Source organism: Diadema setosum, chromosome 5 (assembly GCF_964275005.1).
Source record: "Diadema setosum chromosome 5, eeDiaSeto1, whole genome shotgun sequence".
NCBI classification, from domain to species: Eukaryota; Metazoa; Echinodermata; class Echinoidea; order Diadematoida; family Diadematidae; genus Diadema; species Diadema setosum.
Genome location: NC_092689.1, coordinates 35162449 through 35179015, shown reverse-complemented (window position 1 = coordinate 35179015; position 16567 = coordinate 35162449). Strand labels below are relative to the sequence as shown.

Genomic DNA, 16567 nt, shown 5'->3' with positions numbered 1-16567 from the left:
TCTGCATTTCTAGAAATCTCAGTAGAGCAGAAGAGCATAGAGTGATGCTTGTTGTTTTTTTTTTTTTATGTAACAACAATAGCATGTTCTGCATGTGAATAAAGGAATTTTAAGGCTCAATTATTTGCAGGTGTTAAGACAATGGTTATGGTGCATATACTCCTTCAGGCTCTAAACAAGCTATCTGTGCAATGCCCAGAGTAAAAACATTCTTCACAATGATTCCTGTGCAGCAGCTGTTGTGCTGATACTATACTGGTGAACGATACATGCAGCTGCTCAAATATTCCTTAACCATGTAATAAAAGCATAAAACAAAGCCATCATTTTAGTCTTAAAATTTCAGCACACAGACTTCCCCTTAAAGGACTCAGAAATCCACCCAAAAATGAATTTTCCTCAAAATCTTTACTCAAATCTACCTCTAGTAGCAGATCACCACATGCCATCAACATTACATCTTCTAACTTTTGTAGTTCAACACCTCCCCCCCCCCCCCCCCCCCAAGGAGAAAGCACTTTCATAGTATCATTTACAGCACAATGTGGCACTTTTCAATCCCTCCCGTGAGCTTATACTGGTATATATTGACTATATTAAGCCTGATCAAAACATAATTTGTGATACAATGACAGCTTTCTTTCTTAGTGCAATAAACACTAGACGTGTCATCCAGACGATCGATCAGGAATGATGCAGTGCACACATGGAATGTGACTAGCCAGTCAGCACAAGGCAAGAGAACGACTGTCGGGGACAGCTCATAGCTACTTGCCTCTTGGGCAAGCCTGGACCGCTTTGGGTGCAATCTGCCCATGGAACAGGACAGATACTGTGGCGGACAGCCGGCCTTATCATCAGGATGCACAGACTGCCTTTAATGACACTCGCAGTCGGACAACACACCTTCCCTTGTTCCACTCAGGGAGTGCATGACAAAAGTAGGCCACTGGAAAATGCTACAAAGATTTTTTTTTCCCCATTTGAATAATGACACAGGAAAGGATGCATGGCGGTGCATTACCCATTTTGCCAGCAACACTCTTTAGGCAAGAAAAAAAAAAGCATTCCTGCTATTGATTAATATCATGAGATCTGAATGCAATAAGTAGTTGCTGATTTTTTTTTTTAATGAATGTGATGACAAACCACACCAGTTCAAACCAGACTCAAGAGTCACAATAAAAAAAATTAAAAAAAATGCCATTACCACTGTCTGAAGTTTCCAGCAGGTAGCAATAAGTAAGCTTGTTTGTTCACTGATTTGCCTATATTTCTATTCTGATTAATGTAATTCTTGTAACCATGTATTGTCCGAGATCTAGAGCAATTACCTTCAGGAACATTACCCAAGACCCTTCCCTAACACTATCCCAAGCTCTAACCCTAACCCTAACCCAAGCTCTAACCCTAACCCAAGCTCTAACCCTAAACTTAAACCTTGACCCCAATTTTTACTCTTAACCTTATCATTTACCAGTATTTAGCCGGGGGGGGGGGGGGGGGTAATTGTCTTCGGGGGATAACTGACCTAATACAATTTACCTGTATTTATGTACAATGACATCAGGATGAATAGGTACAAAATAAAAAATCAATATGGAGTTTTTGCTTATTTTTAAATTTTACATTATGCGCGGGTAGCCCCCTCCCCCCCCCCTTTATAATTACAATGCATTTCAGTGTTTCCATAATTTTGACTATTAATGATATATAATATTGTTAAAAAGATAATAATGTTGAATGATTATATATGGATTGAAATGATTCCAACAGAAATACAAAATGAAAAATAGATTCATTACTTTATATGTCTTTGCATTCCAAGTATTCTCTTCTGTCTCTTTCTATTTCTCTTGCTATCTCCTTCCTACCCCTTCTTTGTTCCTCTCTCTCCGTCTCCATACACAAGTGTTTAATATCTCTTACGTCATCATTGCCCGCCCTATTTTTTTTTTCAGTTCATGTATAAACAAAATTTGAAGTTGTTGGAGAAGTATAATGATTTGTGTATATTTGATATACTTTAGTCTATAATTTTATGTATGCATATATGATTGTGACATGAAGATTATGTTTAATTTTTATTGCAGCGTTACAATGTGTATGTACAAGTGTATTTGATTAATTTTGACATTTTGGTCATCAGGTGTCTTTTAATTGTGTAGTTTTACATTTTAATCGAAGAATGATTGTATGATTATGTATGTTATTATAATATGAAATATGATACTGTACAAAATTCTGCAATTCAGCCATCTCCATGGCTGCAAATGAATTTTTAAATAAACCATTACCATTCCATTCCATTCCATTCCATTTTTTTCCCCTCCTGCTTTACATCATCTGCAACAGACTGACTTGATAGTTGGTGGTGCTGATCTCACATGAAGTGTATGTGTCAGTCATGATCTACCACTGTGCATTGCCATGATCAATGGCCACAAAAAAGTGAGAGATCAACAGTACAAACGGACACCCGCACACACAAACACATAATACACACATAGCACTATTAGGAAAAACTAGTCTGTGGCGACTGGTGTGCATCCTAGCGGATGCACACATTATTCTCCCAATGTACACTGTACATGTAGGTCTACAGTACATGCCCCATCTGAGAATACTTTGAGCCATTTCCAAAATATAGAAAAATCAAAGTGAAATTTTTAGAATTTTTGCTTGACCTTGCACACCTGCTGTTTACACACACTATTTGTACGCAAAATCCCTCCTCGGTCCCACCATATTCATAATTACGTTGGTCCACGAACTCTTACCTGGGCAACCCTGAAGCTGTTCTGTGTAGCACCACCTGGAATGTATTCAACATCAAAAGTTGTCTCCATGTCCTTGTACATGGGTAAATGCTTCTCCTCGGCCAGAATTGCATTGTTGGCTTTCAGGTCATACCTGGTGGAAGCATACGAATCAAATGGGTTATGCAGGCAGGGCCGGATATAATAATTTGCTATATCTGCTATTAAATAACTTCATGTACATGCTACACTTGGCCATATCTATTCACATGAATATGAAAATATCTCTGGCACACACAGGACAAAAGTGGAACTGCAATCCAATGTTTCTTTCATAAGAATTTGGTAACCTTTCATTTATGTCACAACACAGAATTGATTTAATGGACTATTACGTCAGTACTTCAAAAGGGGGGGGGGGGGATGACTGCTAATAATAAGTTGATCTTCCAAGACAACTGTCTCAAAAATTTCACGAATGCATGACTCTGTGATTCAATTTCTTAAAAATACACCTAACTTTTTGTTGTAGTGTGAGTTTCGGACTGATATCACTGCAGTATCAACTATTATCATCAGAATTGCTGACTAATTTTACGTGCAACAGTACCTGCACATTTTCCTATCACTCCTGGTAAGTTTTTGTTTTCAAGCACACACACACACACACACACACACACACATCATATGATACTATGAACCATTCTCAACTGCTATCTTCTTTAATGAGCATAACCATAAAAACAATACTACTAAACCATATTCACCTGCAATATCATCAAGCTGTGTAATGTGAGCACAGCATAAAACTGAATATGCACTTGTAGATCGTGTTGCAACATTAACGTCCCTGACTTACTTTTTGAGGAATTCCTCGTTAGCATTTGCTGAAATATCCAGAAGAGGATTGCCGATGCCAAAAAGTGCTCCTTCGCTGTAAGGGAGACAGAAACAAGAAGGAATGACACAGCTTGAAAAACTCTTTCAATCACGTCAGACTCTTCAAGGAATTCTTACATCAAAGACCAAATATCAAACATGATAATCAAACACAACGTGGGTCTCACGGGAAATCAAACACAAAAGTCAAACAGAACTCTTCCTACCCAGAGGATTCTGATTAGTTCAAAGTGAAGTTAGGTTGGATCATTATGTTTAAATTCAAATAAAATTCTCTGTGTATACAGCACTAACAATCAGAAATTCAAGCAGCCCAAAACAGCCATATGTTGTTGCTGTTTTGTTGTTGTTGTTGTTCTGTTTTGCCCTCCTGGATACAAACTACTTAGTTTTTGTGAAAAGAAGGGAAAAAAGGACATCCTGCATATTGGTATTTGCATGAGATACAATTTTACTCACGAACATGCAACAAGCTCTTACCATCTGATGCAAATGATAGACGGTTAACCAAAAGTGCAATACCATTCTTTAAAAAAATAAAATAAATCAATTCCAGACTGGACAAAGTCTAAGACGTGTTACATTACAATGCATGATTATCAGCTGTTTTCGGGATATCCCTCATGACAATGCACAATATCTAAGCTCTCGGGCTCTTCCGCAGCACATTCTGACCCTTTGATAAAGGGATTGGAAGAAGATAGAGGCAAGCTAGAGCTCGGCATGATCAGGGGGGCTGTTTGATTATCGGTGCCTGGAGATTGGAGAAATCAATCAATTACCGAGAAGCAGCTCTAATCACATTTGACCTTTGGGTGCACTCCTAGTCTCTTACAAGGGCAAGAGTGCACGGCGCCACGAGCACAGCCAGTGGTCAATCTGTCACCAATGATATTGATACAGCACGGATCCACAGGTCTCCATCATGCCTGGAGACACTGAACTGAACATACCTGAGCAGGGCTACAATCTTACAACATACAAAACCACCATGCCTCTGACATAAAACTAGCCATCACAGAGATTTAAGATTGCATTAAATTTGGCATTCTTGCCAAATTTGCAAGTTGACTGATACTCTTACAAATTACTTCTTATTCTGTCAGTGTGATTCTCAATCACTACTTTAAGCATTCGCACAATTGCCTTTCGAGTCATATTTCGTGAGATATTGTATACAGCTTTCACTGGCATGCATCATTTCATGTTACCCCTCATTATCCGTATATTTTCAGACAAAGAAAAAGTTTTATGCTGTTGTAACAGATGAAATTGTTCAAAATCTGTAATGATTTATGCAATACCTGCCATTCACACTCCCATTTTCTGTCCATCTCTCATCTTGGCATCATACATACTACACATTTGAATTTTAAATGTTATTCCTTCCCTGCCAATTGTCAGTAAAGACAAGGTAAACCAAATCTAATTTGAGTAAAGCTACAGCAAATTGAACTTTGAATCTAGTTCATTTCCTATCACCTATGTTGTGTGGCACCATGACTATTCAATCACATTATTTGACGTCAGCTTGACTGGATGAAAAGATAAAGAGATAAAACTATGGCGGGTATGAAATATGTTTATTTGTCAACTTTGATAGAGACAGACAAGCATTTCCACTATTGGAAAGTGTCATTAATAAGTTACTGTACCTTGCAGAGGCCATTGTGTGAGTCCCAAGAAATAAAGTCCACAAATTGGAAGAAAAATATTTCAGGAGTATACCAGTTGAGAGCTCAGCTGCACAGCCCTACACTACCACAACTTAAGCAGCACCCGCCTGCTCAGATTCCACAACAACCTCTCCGTTTGCCGGCGTGTCAGGGAAAGAGGGAATTTGGATCTTCGCCGACCCACTATATACCCACCTGCATGCACACTGCCAGGACTGTTCGTGCGACGTCCCTTTACATTCAGTGTATGTGTATCACGTGTGTGTGAGGGTGTGTGTGTGTGTGTGTGCATGTGTTGTGCGTCTATGGCATAGTACGCCCCACTACCGGTACTTTATTTCCAGGCACGGGCAGGTGTAGTCTTTTATTCAGTTGCAACTCGTTGCAACTCAGTCCAACTCAAACAGAGAAACCTATGGGGCCATTTGTACATTCCAAGGCCTATTCAAAGCAATAAGAACTTAATAGGCATCTATCTCACACAGGTCAGTGTGTACACAAAATGCAACCTGGCAACAAAAGAATATTGTGAACAGGTTGGGGACAAGGAATTGAGGTTGATACTTAGACATTAGTGCTTGCAGATAAGTTTTTGTCAGTAGTACAGTAATCTCTGCAAATTATTGGGTAAAATGGTTCCAATGCAGGTTTTAATCGATAATTGGGTAGGCATTTCTGTTAAATGGGAAATGTTTTTCACACAAACCAGGTCTATTTCAGTAGTTTCCCCACAGAAAATCTTTAGACTGGGTATACACAGAATTTTGAGGAAACCGAGATGCTGAGATGCTATAGATCACCTAGGTTTAAGTTTATTTTCGATGTGTGGTATATGATCAATTCACAATAACATTACAATGTATACACTCATTTATGCATGCCATGTACACAACCTTGCCCCAATACTACACACACTACTCTAACTACACACACACTAACACACTTTACCATTACACAGAGCTACCAAGTCTCACGCATAGTGAGTGAGAATCAAGCATTTAGGGTCTTTCTCACGATCTCGCGCATGACACCCATTTTTCTCACGCATTGGGAGCATTGCTAAAAGGATTAAAGTAAGAATTGCAATTGAAGGCATATTCCCTTTTGTCTTTCAAAATGAGTAAAAAATAGCCACTTAAGTATGCACCAGCTTGCACCATTAACAAAAAATTGAAAAAGCTCCCTACCGTGGGAGGGCGGACACCCCCTCCCACACCATCCCCTCGCTCAGTTGCTTCGCTCCCTCGCTCACGCACAAGTCATGCTTGCGCGCCGAAATGCGGAGTCATGAAAATCTCACTCATAAAATTTTTTTGAACTTGCCATCTATGATTACATCCAGGTATAACTTCTATTTCTAAGCTATTTCCACTGAGACTCTGACCTTTTTTCAGGCTGTTTGTGGAAAAAAAACAAAACTTCCGGTCATCATTAAAACTATGAGGACAGCAGATTTTGCTGCAGTATGTGGCTGCATGCCCGGCATAGGAGTGCAGCTGCATATCACACATGTTTAGCAGCATGTGCATTTAGCTTTTATGAGTGTCTTTGTTTTATAGAAGATGTTAGGACTACATGTAGATTGCTAATAAACGATATGATGCAGAGGACTGCTCTTGCATGCCGGAAACGGAACTTCTGCAAAGGCTATAAATGCTTGACTTTAATAGTCTTTTACAAGTGCCAAACAGAAAAGCTGTGGCTTTAGTGACATAATGTGCTGTGTTTGCGGCAGATAACTGTGCATAATCACTGTGTGGTATGATGACATGAATGAAGCATGCTCTCTGGTTAAAGGGATGGCACAGTTTTGATCGAGATGGGGCTTCAGGTTTCCAACTTTTTGGATGATTTGTTTAGATAATGAGAATTCTCTTTAATGAAAAATGAGAAAGCATATAATTCTATGAGGAATTCAAAGTGTATTAATGAAAATTGGTTTTGAAATGGCTGAGATATCCAAAACAAAGTGATCATAATGAAAGGTGGTACCTACCTTTTATTAGCATTGCTTTGTTTTATTTTGTTTTTGGATATCTCAGGAATTTCAAAACTGATTTTCATCAAATAAACTTTGAGTTCCCCTTAGAATTGTATGCTCTCTAACATTTCATAAAGCGATTCTAAGTACCTCACAAAAAGTTAAAGGCTGAATCTTCACCTTAACCACCATCCCTCGTGTAAGAAGTGCTCTGCAAGACACTACCCACTTATGCAGAGACTACTGTACCATGGATACTACAGTACATGTCAGAGACACTATTTTACTTCTAGATACTGAAATTACACTCTTATTGAGAAAAAAAAAATCAGACTGAAATCTTTGAACTTCTTTTTTTATGAGTGAATTTGTACAAGTAAGTCTGGACCAGTCAGGAGAGACTTGACAGCAATATGCATGCAAGTGCTTGCTAGGACTGTGAAAATAAAGTTTGTGTAGAACTGTCCCAGACTAGCAAAACTGCTCCAGACTAGCAAAACTGCTCCACATGTTTGCTACAGGAACAGAAAAATCTAAACCACACTGCATGCACCTTCACATATTGAACTGTTATGCTGGTCTAATTTTATTATTAAAATCTAATACATTCTTCTTCTCTACACAGGGCAGAATTCTGAAAATCAATTTTTGAAAAACAGAAGGTCTGGTATGATTTTTATTCTTAATGTAATTGTGTTTTCCTGATTGTCTAAACAGGTCTGTTTACCACAAGTGAAACATAATAATAGTCTGGTTAGAATTTGAACTAGTTCTTACAGTTCAGATTTAAAATGCAAAAATAAATTTCTTGAGAAATTCTGCATACAAGTACACTTCTTTCCATTATCTCATGAACTCAGCATAGCGGTTTTGGCACTAAGAACCAAAGACATTTGATTAGGTTCACACTCAGCTGGCTAACAAAGTCATCTCTAAGTTAACAAACTTTGATGATAGTGGGGCAACATAGGAGTTACACTTCACATTAAGGGGTATCTCACTGAGCGGCGAACGTTTGCGAATGTAGCGAATTTGGGATTTCGCCAGGGTTCGTAAAGGGTTGCAAAAGGTTCGTTAACAGTCGCAAGAAAGTTTGCAAACTGTTTTTATTGTTGCAAACAGTTTTTCTTGTCGCAAAGAAATTTTGAACATGTTCAAAATTTCTTTGCGAACCTTTGCGAATTTGTATTTTCGCTAACAGTTGCAAACATTCGCAAAACACTTGTAAAAATTCGCAAACGGTTGTAATACGGTGTCGCAAACATTTTTATTTGATTCACCACTGCTAGCGAACAAGTAACCATATGGTTCCTATATAAAAGCTTCTGAAACAGGCAAGGTTCCACTCTCTAGATAAGAAAGTTCTTGAAGCTCTTGACATCTCCATCATGTAATTGCTGCAAGTCTGTCCTCTGCAACAACCACTCTCTGACCCAAACAGTCTTTCTTTTCTTCTTCCTTTCTTGTTTTTCTTTATTTTATTTCTCTTATGCTGCACAATAGCTGTAGCAGCAGCCTGACAAAGCAGCTCTTCAAGGATAGCAACACATTGAGCCTCTTCTTGGCAGAAATTTATTTCCATATACTGGAAATCCATCTTGAACGGCTGTCACAAGAGATCTGAATTCAGTGGAAGGTTTTACGTTCATTTTATGGGTCTGACTACACATAATCGCCTGGTACTTTTCTAGGTCCAAGAACATTCACAAAATTGTGAAAAGGATTTGCAAACAGTTGCTAATATTTGCAAAACTGTCGCTAACATTTGCAAAATTGTCGCTAACATTATATTTGCTAACATTCGCTAATAGTCGCCACCTGTGTTTCCCAAACACTTTCGCAAACATTCGCTGAAGTGTTGCTAATTGTCGCTAAACATCGCTAAAAGTCGCTAACTGTCGCTAATGGCAGAAGCGAACTTTGATTTTTCGCAAACATTCGTCAGAAAAGTTGGCGAATCTCAAATTCGCTACGTTCGCAAACGTTCGCCGCTCAGTGAGATACCAGCTTTAGGGATTGTGTAAATATGCTTTTGAACTCATGGGTATTTACCATAGATGCTCCAAACCACAACAGTCAGTCCGCAGCACGTATGCTAATGAGCCGATCCGGCAAGATTTATTCAGCACTCTCGTTGACGATCTTAGCGTTCGAAAGGTGTCTCGTCGTGCGAGATTTTGCGAGACTTTGATAGGGCTATGGTTTTCACAGTGTAGCGACTTGTACCATACATTCGTCATGGCTACAAGTCACGGTAAATTGTTCTCCAGACTTTGATCTTTATTTTGATACTAAATTTGCGTATAACATCGGATCTTATCATGACTATATAATCAGTTGAATTTGCGAAAATTTTACCTGCTTTTCACGGAAGATTTTGTCGTCTAAAGTTCTTTTTTGGTTCCTGACCGGATTAAGAAACTGTTGTTTCTGATTTTGGCTTTTTCGTAGAGAGGAAACTTAGATGCTCATCATATATTGGAGTCAAGGAGACGCAAGCATGATTTATACTAGTTTTTCCGTTTTGAAATGTCTGTAAAATTCACTCCTAAGCCGGAAGTATGCTCCACACAAAGTGTACAGTGGCGCGAGAGAGCTCTCTCATTGGACAGTGCTTGCATCCAGCACTTGAACTTGGCTTGAACTACACCCGTGCCAAGAAACCGCAAGTGGCATGAAACCGTTATGTAGCAGCGTAATAACGTAATGCAAGCGCTGAATGCAAGCGCTGTCCAATGAGAGAGCTTACTCTTGAGATTGCACGGTTTCAAGCTGATCAGCACTGACATCGATGTATATTTTACTGGTTCCTGACCGGATTAAGCAACAAATTGTCAAGATATTTACATGGATACAAAGATTTGGAGATGGACTACCAAATAAAGCATTTTCATTGAGACGCAAGGTGAATTTGGTATTTTTTGAACGTCTTGAACGTGTACTGCACGAATTACTTTTTTCATCATTTTTCAAGCTCAAATTACGCTATGATATTTTTCATTTACAATAATTTGAGTAACATGTGAAGATAGTTTACATATCATATATTTTCCTTGAATTTGATACCAAATTTGTGAACATAAGGTGTATTTTTGTTGCCGAAAGCCCAAGGACAAAATCCCCTTACGCAGCTCATTACGTATGCAAGCCTAGAGCGGGCTTGCATACGAGTTGAATAAATACGAGCGAATTATCGGGTGCTGCGGACTGACTGACAAGGTTTCTTGGGCCCCAAGTTGGGGATCATTAGTCAAGAATAGCTGGATGATGAACTGCTCAAATGTAAAAAGCCCACTATACTGAACATGAAACAAGGGTCACTCCATGCAAAGCACTACATTTCCGTATGTGTCGAGTGGTACTCATTCATAAAAGCTACGCATACTTTATGTTTACATGAGACTAAACCCTTTCTGTGCCTGGGACATTGGACAGTGTGTATAAGTTAATGCTATACATGTATGGGGCTTTCTGTGCCAAACAGCATTCAAAGCACAAGGTTAAATTAATAAATACTGGGTATGCATCATGTGAATGAGTTCATATAATGACGTTTGGGAGCATTTCCACAGGGTAGCTACTAGGCTGTACGACTCATCATCAATGGTAAGGTAAAAGGTAAGTATGGCAGATGAGCCCGAGGTGTGTAGTATACATTTGTAGGGCCACCACCTTATCTCACCAAGAGCCACTTTTGCATTGGCACAACTACTCATTTGCAGGCTAAGTGCAACTTTTGGCATGCAAGCATAAAATAAAACATAACAGAGAGGTTTCTTCTACACAGCTACATTGTAGCTACTGAATGCACATGATGATAAAGTAGACACACAAGTACTGCCTATCTGTCTAGTCATTCACTTATAACAGGAAAGAGGATTAAAGCAGATTTACTGCCTTGTCTGGCTCTGCAGTTAGGTGCTGTATCACTGCGATAATTACTTTCACAAACATGGTTTTGTCACATAGACCCCATTTACAGTGCAGGGCTGGGCCGAGCTGCGGTCGAGCCCCGCAATTTTGTCCGTTTACAATGCCCGGCTCGGCCGCACTTTTAATTCAAACCTTTCAATATTTTGTCGTAGTGGCGCTCTGCTTGTAAACAAACGCAATTTGGTATAGTCTGGTTTTCATACCCTTTGCCAACTGGATTCCATGGCGACGAAGTCGGTGGTCGTGCAAAGGCCTTTGCCGAAGGAAAAATCCTTTGCAGGACAAAACCACCTTAAACTATACTAGTTTTCAACGTTGAGAGGGTTAATATCCTGAATAGCGAAATAGTACGGGCAGAGGGTTTGGAAGCCAGACTAAAATTGGCCGCGCATTTGGCCCAGTTTGCCTTTACCCTGAGAAAAGACTGGGCTCAGCCGCGGCCGAGACCACCTCAAGAGCGTGGCCAAATGCGCGGCCAATTTTGGCCCCACATTTGGCCTTTTGTTCGTTTACACTGAAATGAAGGCGGGCTCGGCCGCAGCCGAGCCCCGCGCTGTAAACGGGGTCTAACTGTTACTTTCACCATGGACCTACATGTACTACACATGGACTATGAACGGAGGTCTTTCTTTGATCCCATCATCACCACCACCACCTGATTATGTATATCTTAATGAGTACATTCAGGTGTCTGGACAATAACGATTGTGTGATCATGTATCATCACTAACAAAAGAATCTTTTCCCTCATTTCAGTCTTGTTTCGCTGATGTGCCTTTTTCAGACGGAAATGTCTTTGAATAAAATAATACAGATGATGAGGAGCAGCAAAACCTGAAAACATGACAAATTTTGTGTCAAAAGATGGGTAACTGCTGATTCGCACATTTTCGCACACGCAGAAGACCTTGCCTAATGGCAAGATATACCTATTCTCTACCATTACCATCCCTTTTTGCTCTGGAATAAGCTGCGGAAAAGTAAAATATTGAGATCACAAATGACAATCAAAATGTTAGCTTTCTTTAAAAAACTGCCTGTTTCTCCCAAGAGAAATTGTTTAAGGCACGATTTCCTAACATACACCACAACTGCACATTCACTTTACCGTACTTGATTTTTGTGAGTTATTTTCTTCTGCGCATACAGTTTTAGATTTCTTGAATCTCTGTCTTATTCCTCTCCCGACTTGCTGGCGGCGATGATGATGGGATCAAAACGCTGAAGCATAATAAAAATGTCTTTGTGACACTTTTGAGATGTATAGGCGCATGAATTAATTAACGATACAATGAATGTCCTTGTATACGGTACAAGGTCCATGCTTTCACCCATGTGTTTGGACTGTACTTGTGGATCTCAATCATCAATGGTTACAAATACCTTCCACATCTATAGGCTGAGACAGCTCACATTTTGAAAACCAGTATTAATATGGGAGTGATGTCAGAATTATAACTAGATTTCAGTACAATTTTGGAAGAAGAGGAAAGACATTTTTGACCAATTTCCTACCACAGCAAATTTATTACAATTTTTCTGGCTCACATAAGGAAAGTTTGACACTAAATCAATATCTACTGGTTGATAAAATTCAATTCACTATATCAAATTACAATGAAGTTTATTTGACATAACCTTCCTCATCAAAAAAAAAAAAAAAGAGAAGAAAATCTTATAAGGGGAAGGACGATGAACAATTCACTATTATTGCAGACCAAGGAATTGTGCTATTAAAAGCGCACTGCTTGTATTCAGAATCTATCAAATTAGTCTTGCAGTCTGCAGTCTCTAAATAATGCCATTACCGGTACTAATGATTACTGAGTAACAGGAAATGAGTTACATAACCTGATTGACTTTAACTTGGAAACTCAGACGTCCGAGGTAAGAATGTATCCACACAACCTCATAAGGCTATGCTATTTTTTTTTTTTTGGGGGGGGGGGGGGGGGAGAGAGGACTCTACATGGGGTATTAAAAAAAGTCAAAGTCAAAGTTAATGATAATCTCATGGAATTCAGAGGATTTCTTTCATTTTGTTTGAAAAGCAAAAAAAAAAATAAACAAATAAATAAATAAATAAATAAATACACAAATTACTCATAAGTCATACCATATGAAACCCTGCCACGCACCATCACATCTATAGAAGAAATGACCTAGTCTAGATCTACACCTGTACATGTACTCACAATCTGTAGTGTAGTGAGCTCAAAGTGAAATAATCCAGATCATGGTATTGATTTTAGAAACTTCTTGATGACAAGTTGCAAGACTGCCACATCATGTCAGCATGTGGAACTAAGCGCAAAATTTGTCGATACACCCATGGAATAAACATACCTGACAACCGCTAAACATGAGAAGGAAGCAGGTAAGAATTTTTGATTTCTAACAAATTTTTCACTAAATTTCCAATTTTTTCGTTCAAATTTTTCACTAAATTTCCAATTTTTTACCTTGTAATTTACCTACCTTAGCTTAAAATCTGTTTTAAAGGTAGGGGATACCTTTTACAGACCTCCCAAAATGCAGCAAAACATTAAATATGAACCTCAGGGGACTTGTTTAGGCCACTGCTGAGAAATTTGGAAGTCAAAAGTTATCTACAATTTGAATAATGCACAAAACTCAACTACTCAGTAGTTCTGTGTGTCAGCCACACTTAAGCCTTTTTGTTGCAGTCTTCTGTATCTTTTATCTATAAACACAAGTCTAAAAGTATAAGAGCTGATGTAATAACATATAGAGTATGTGGCAAGAATGTATATAGAAATGTTTGTAAGTTTTGATGAACTTTCTTCACAAAATATACAGGATGGACACACATGCAGTGCATGGGTCTGCAAAGGTAGCCTAGTAATGTACTGGAATTTACGGTGAGCCCCGAAAAAAATTCAATTCAAAATCTAACGGTCAATAAAAATGTACTAAATGTTACCTTCCACTTTCAATACTTTATGGGAGTTTCTAAAATGATACTCTCTTCAACATACCACTGTATTTATACAACTCTTCATTTAAGGCATGCAAATGGGATTCCCTACCTTTAAGGATGTTGTAGCCTAGACGTGTCGTCTCGCTTGCCTCGTTCGTAGCCGATAGAAATCGTAATTTGTTCGATCGATCGATTATAATATTCTACGAAAGTCGAAGCATGTTACAGCCGCAGAGGGGCCGACATTTTCACGCATGAAACTACATACTGTAGGGCAGCTGCGTGACCTTTACATACCCCGAGAAATTGAACGCATAAAATTAAGTCCGACATACAAACGGCGACAGCGCACTACTCCGTCATCGTATCATCAGGAGATTCTGGGAGGTGATTTTTCTGCATTTTCGTGATATTTATTGAGAAATTCAGGTATGATTGTGGAATAATTTCTATTATAAGAGCATCACAAATTTTCGTGCGCGATATCTAACGTTAGACCCCTCAACCATACATGTCACTTCATTTCCTGTAAAATTTGTTAACAATATTAACTTTACATCATTGTTACATTACAGATCAACAGTTGCTATAATTATATACCATAAACATGGTTGGCATAATCTTTCTTAATCTACTGACAACCAGTATTGTCTATTATTATCCATACAGAGGATTTTTAGAGCCCAAATACAAGTGTTATTTTGTCGACGCACCTCATAACCTCCGACCCACTCAGAAAGTTTGTTGAACTCGACCAATATTTTTTGCCGAGGCGACCAATATTTAAAATATTGGACGGCACGAGGGGGATTCCCCAAAGTTTTTATAAACTGCACCACGATTGGTTGAGATATATACGAGATGACCCGAAATATGAAGTAAAAACGTCTGTGATTGGTCAATCATGAATTAACTAAAATATCGGAGGTTTTTTCTAAAATTCTGTGTTTATACAAACAAATTTCACATATTAATTAGTTAAGTCGACGTTGATCTAAGTTTCCTTTGGAATGTATATCAAAATACATAGATCACATAGATCTGGGAATGAAGTGAATTAACTTGCACTGAAGAGTGTACCATACCCCATCATGTCAGGATCAAGTACAGTAGGAGACCATCATAGAGCTGTAAAAACAGGTCTATGGAGACCATACAGCACTCAGAGACAGAAAGGGTAAGTGAAATATTCTTTGCTAAAATCCTCTGTAGGATAATAATGATAATATTGGATGCCCTATTTTTGGTCAATACAAGGAAATATTGGACTCGCTAAACAAAATATTGGACTCGTCTTCGACTCGTCCAATATTTGTGCATAGCTCGTCCAATATTTCCTTGTATTAACCTCAAGGCCATCCAATATTATATAAACATTACTTGTCTAACCGTTAGACCAATTAGAAACTGCGATCGCAAAACACAGCCCGAACGCCGAACGCAAAGCGTTCTCCCAGTAACCGTTAGATCTATAACAAGGATCAAGGATTTATTAACCAAAATGGCAAGATAATTAGGAAGTAGCCTAGAGTTTGTTAGTAGTGTAAAGAAAGATTAGACCTACTGCTTGGAAAATGTCCCTAGCTGGGCCTAGGCCTACATCTGACTTTTTGGTTAGTGACATCCGATAGAAACCGGGTTATTTCTTGTTTTTGTTTAAGCTTTTTTTTACCTGACTTCGAGACGGGTTTTCTTGGTTTCAGGTTCGCCGTTATCTGTATCTGCCATGGTCATAAAATTACTTTGTACTTGATGCTCGATGATTTTAAGATCAACACCAGGCCTCGATATGTGTGATTATCAATCCTAAACAAATAGGGACAAGGTACAGTCGTACAGGAGTGTTTCAGCACGAGAAGCTTGTTTGTGTAGGATCCTTTTGTGAGCTGGCCTGGTTCACTTCGCGGAAGCTAACTCTTTCTTGTGGAGTCGTGGATCAAACAGCAGTCACAACCTCTCTGAAGACGAGATTCGTTGCACGTTGGACTGAGTCACGTTGGTTAGTATGTGGCTACATCAGGCCCTAGCTAGGCGTTATCAAGTCACCTGTCAGACTGTCAAATCAGCTATGTAATTAGTGGCAAAACCAACTAAAAGCCTGTAACAATGTTAGTCCTAGGCCCTATGCTGGTAGCACGTGGTCGTGGGTCTCAGGTTTAGTACAAGCGGCTACGGACCGTCGCGGCGGCGCTCGTCGGCGTTGAATCTCCCCGATGCGAGGTACTTCACAGCTAGCATGCATGCATCCATGAGTTGTCAATCGCGCACCGACGAGCGCACACGCACAATGAACGCTATTGCAATATTGCGCCTCGATACTGGGTACGCGCGCGCTCCAGGGGGATTTAAAAATGATCCCTGGGAGAACTAAAACGGG

At 39.1% G+C, this 16567-nt stretch overlaps 1 protein-coding gene across 2 annotated transcripts in view; it reads right to left on the bottom strand.

Annotated features, from left to right (window-relative positions):
- The window catches only part of LOC140228693 (uncharacterized), a 42449-nt gene extending 26198 nt beyond the window's left edge, over window positions 1-16251 (bottom strand). The window contains exons 1-3 of one of the 2 annotated variants that reach the window (XM_072308960.1): window positions 15863-16251; window positions 3619-3693; window positions 2781-2913 (exon numbers count right to left, since the gene is read on the bottom strand). In XM_072308960.1, coding sequence (XP_072165061.1) covers window positions 2781-2913; window positions 3619-3693; window positions 15863-15924 — 270 coding nt within the window. In that variant the 5' untranslated portion in view covers window positions 15925-16251. Of the gene's footprint in view, window positions 1-2780; window positions 2914-3618; window positions 3694-5314; window positions 5471-15862 lie in introns of those variants that run through there. The other variant, XM_072308961.1, reaches the window with a different exon arrangement.
- Between the last annotated feature and the right edge of the window lie 316 nt (window positions 16252-16567).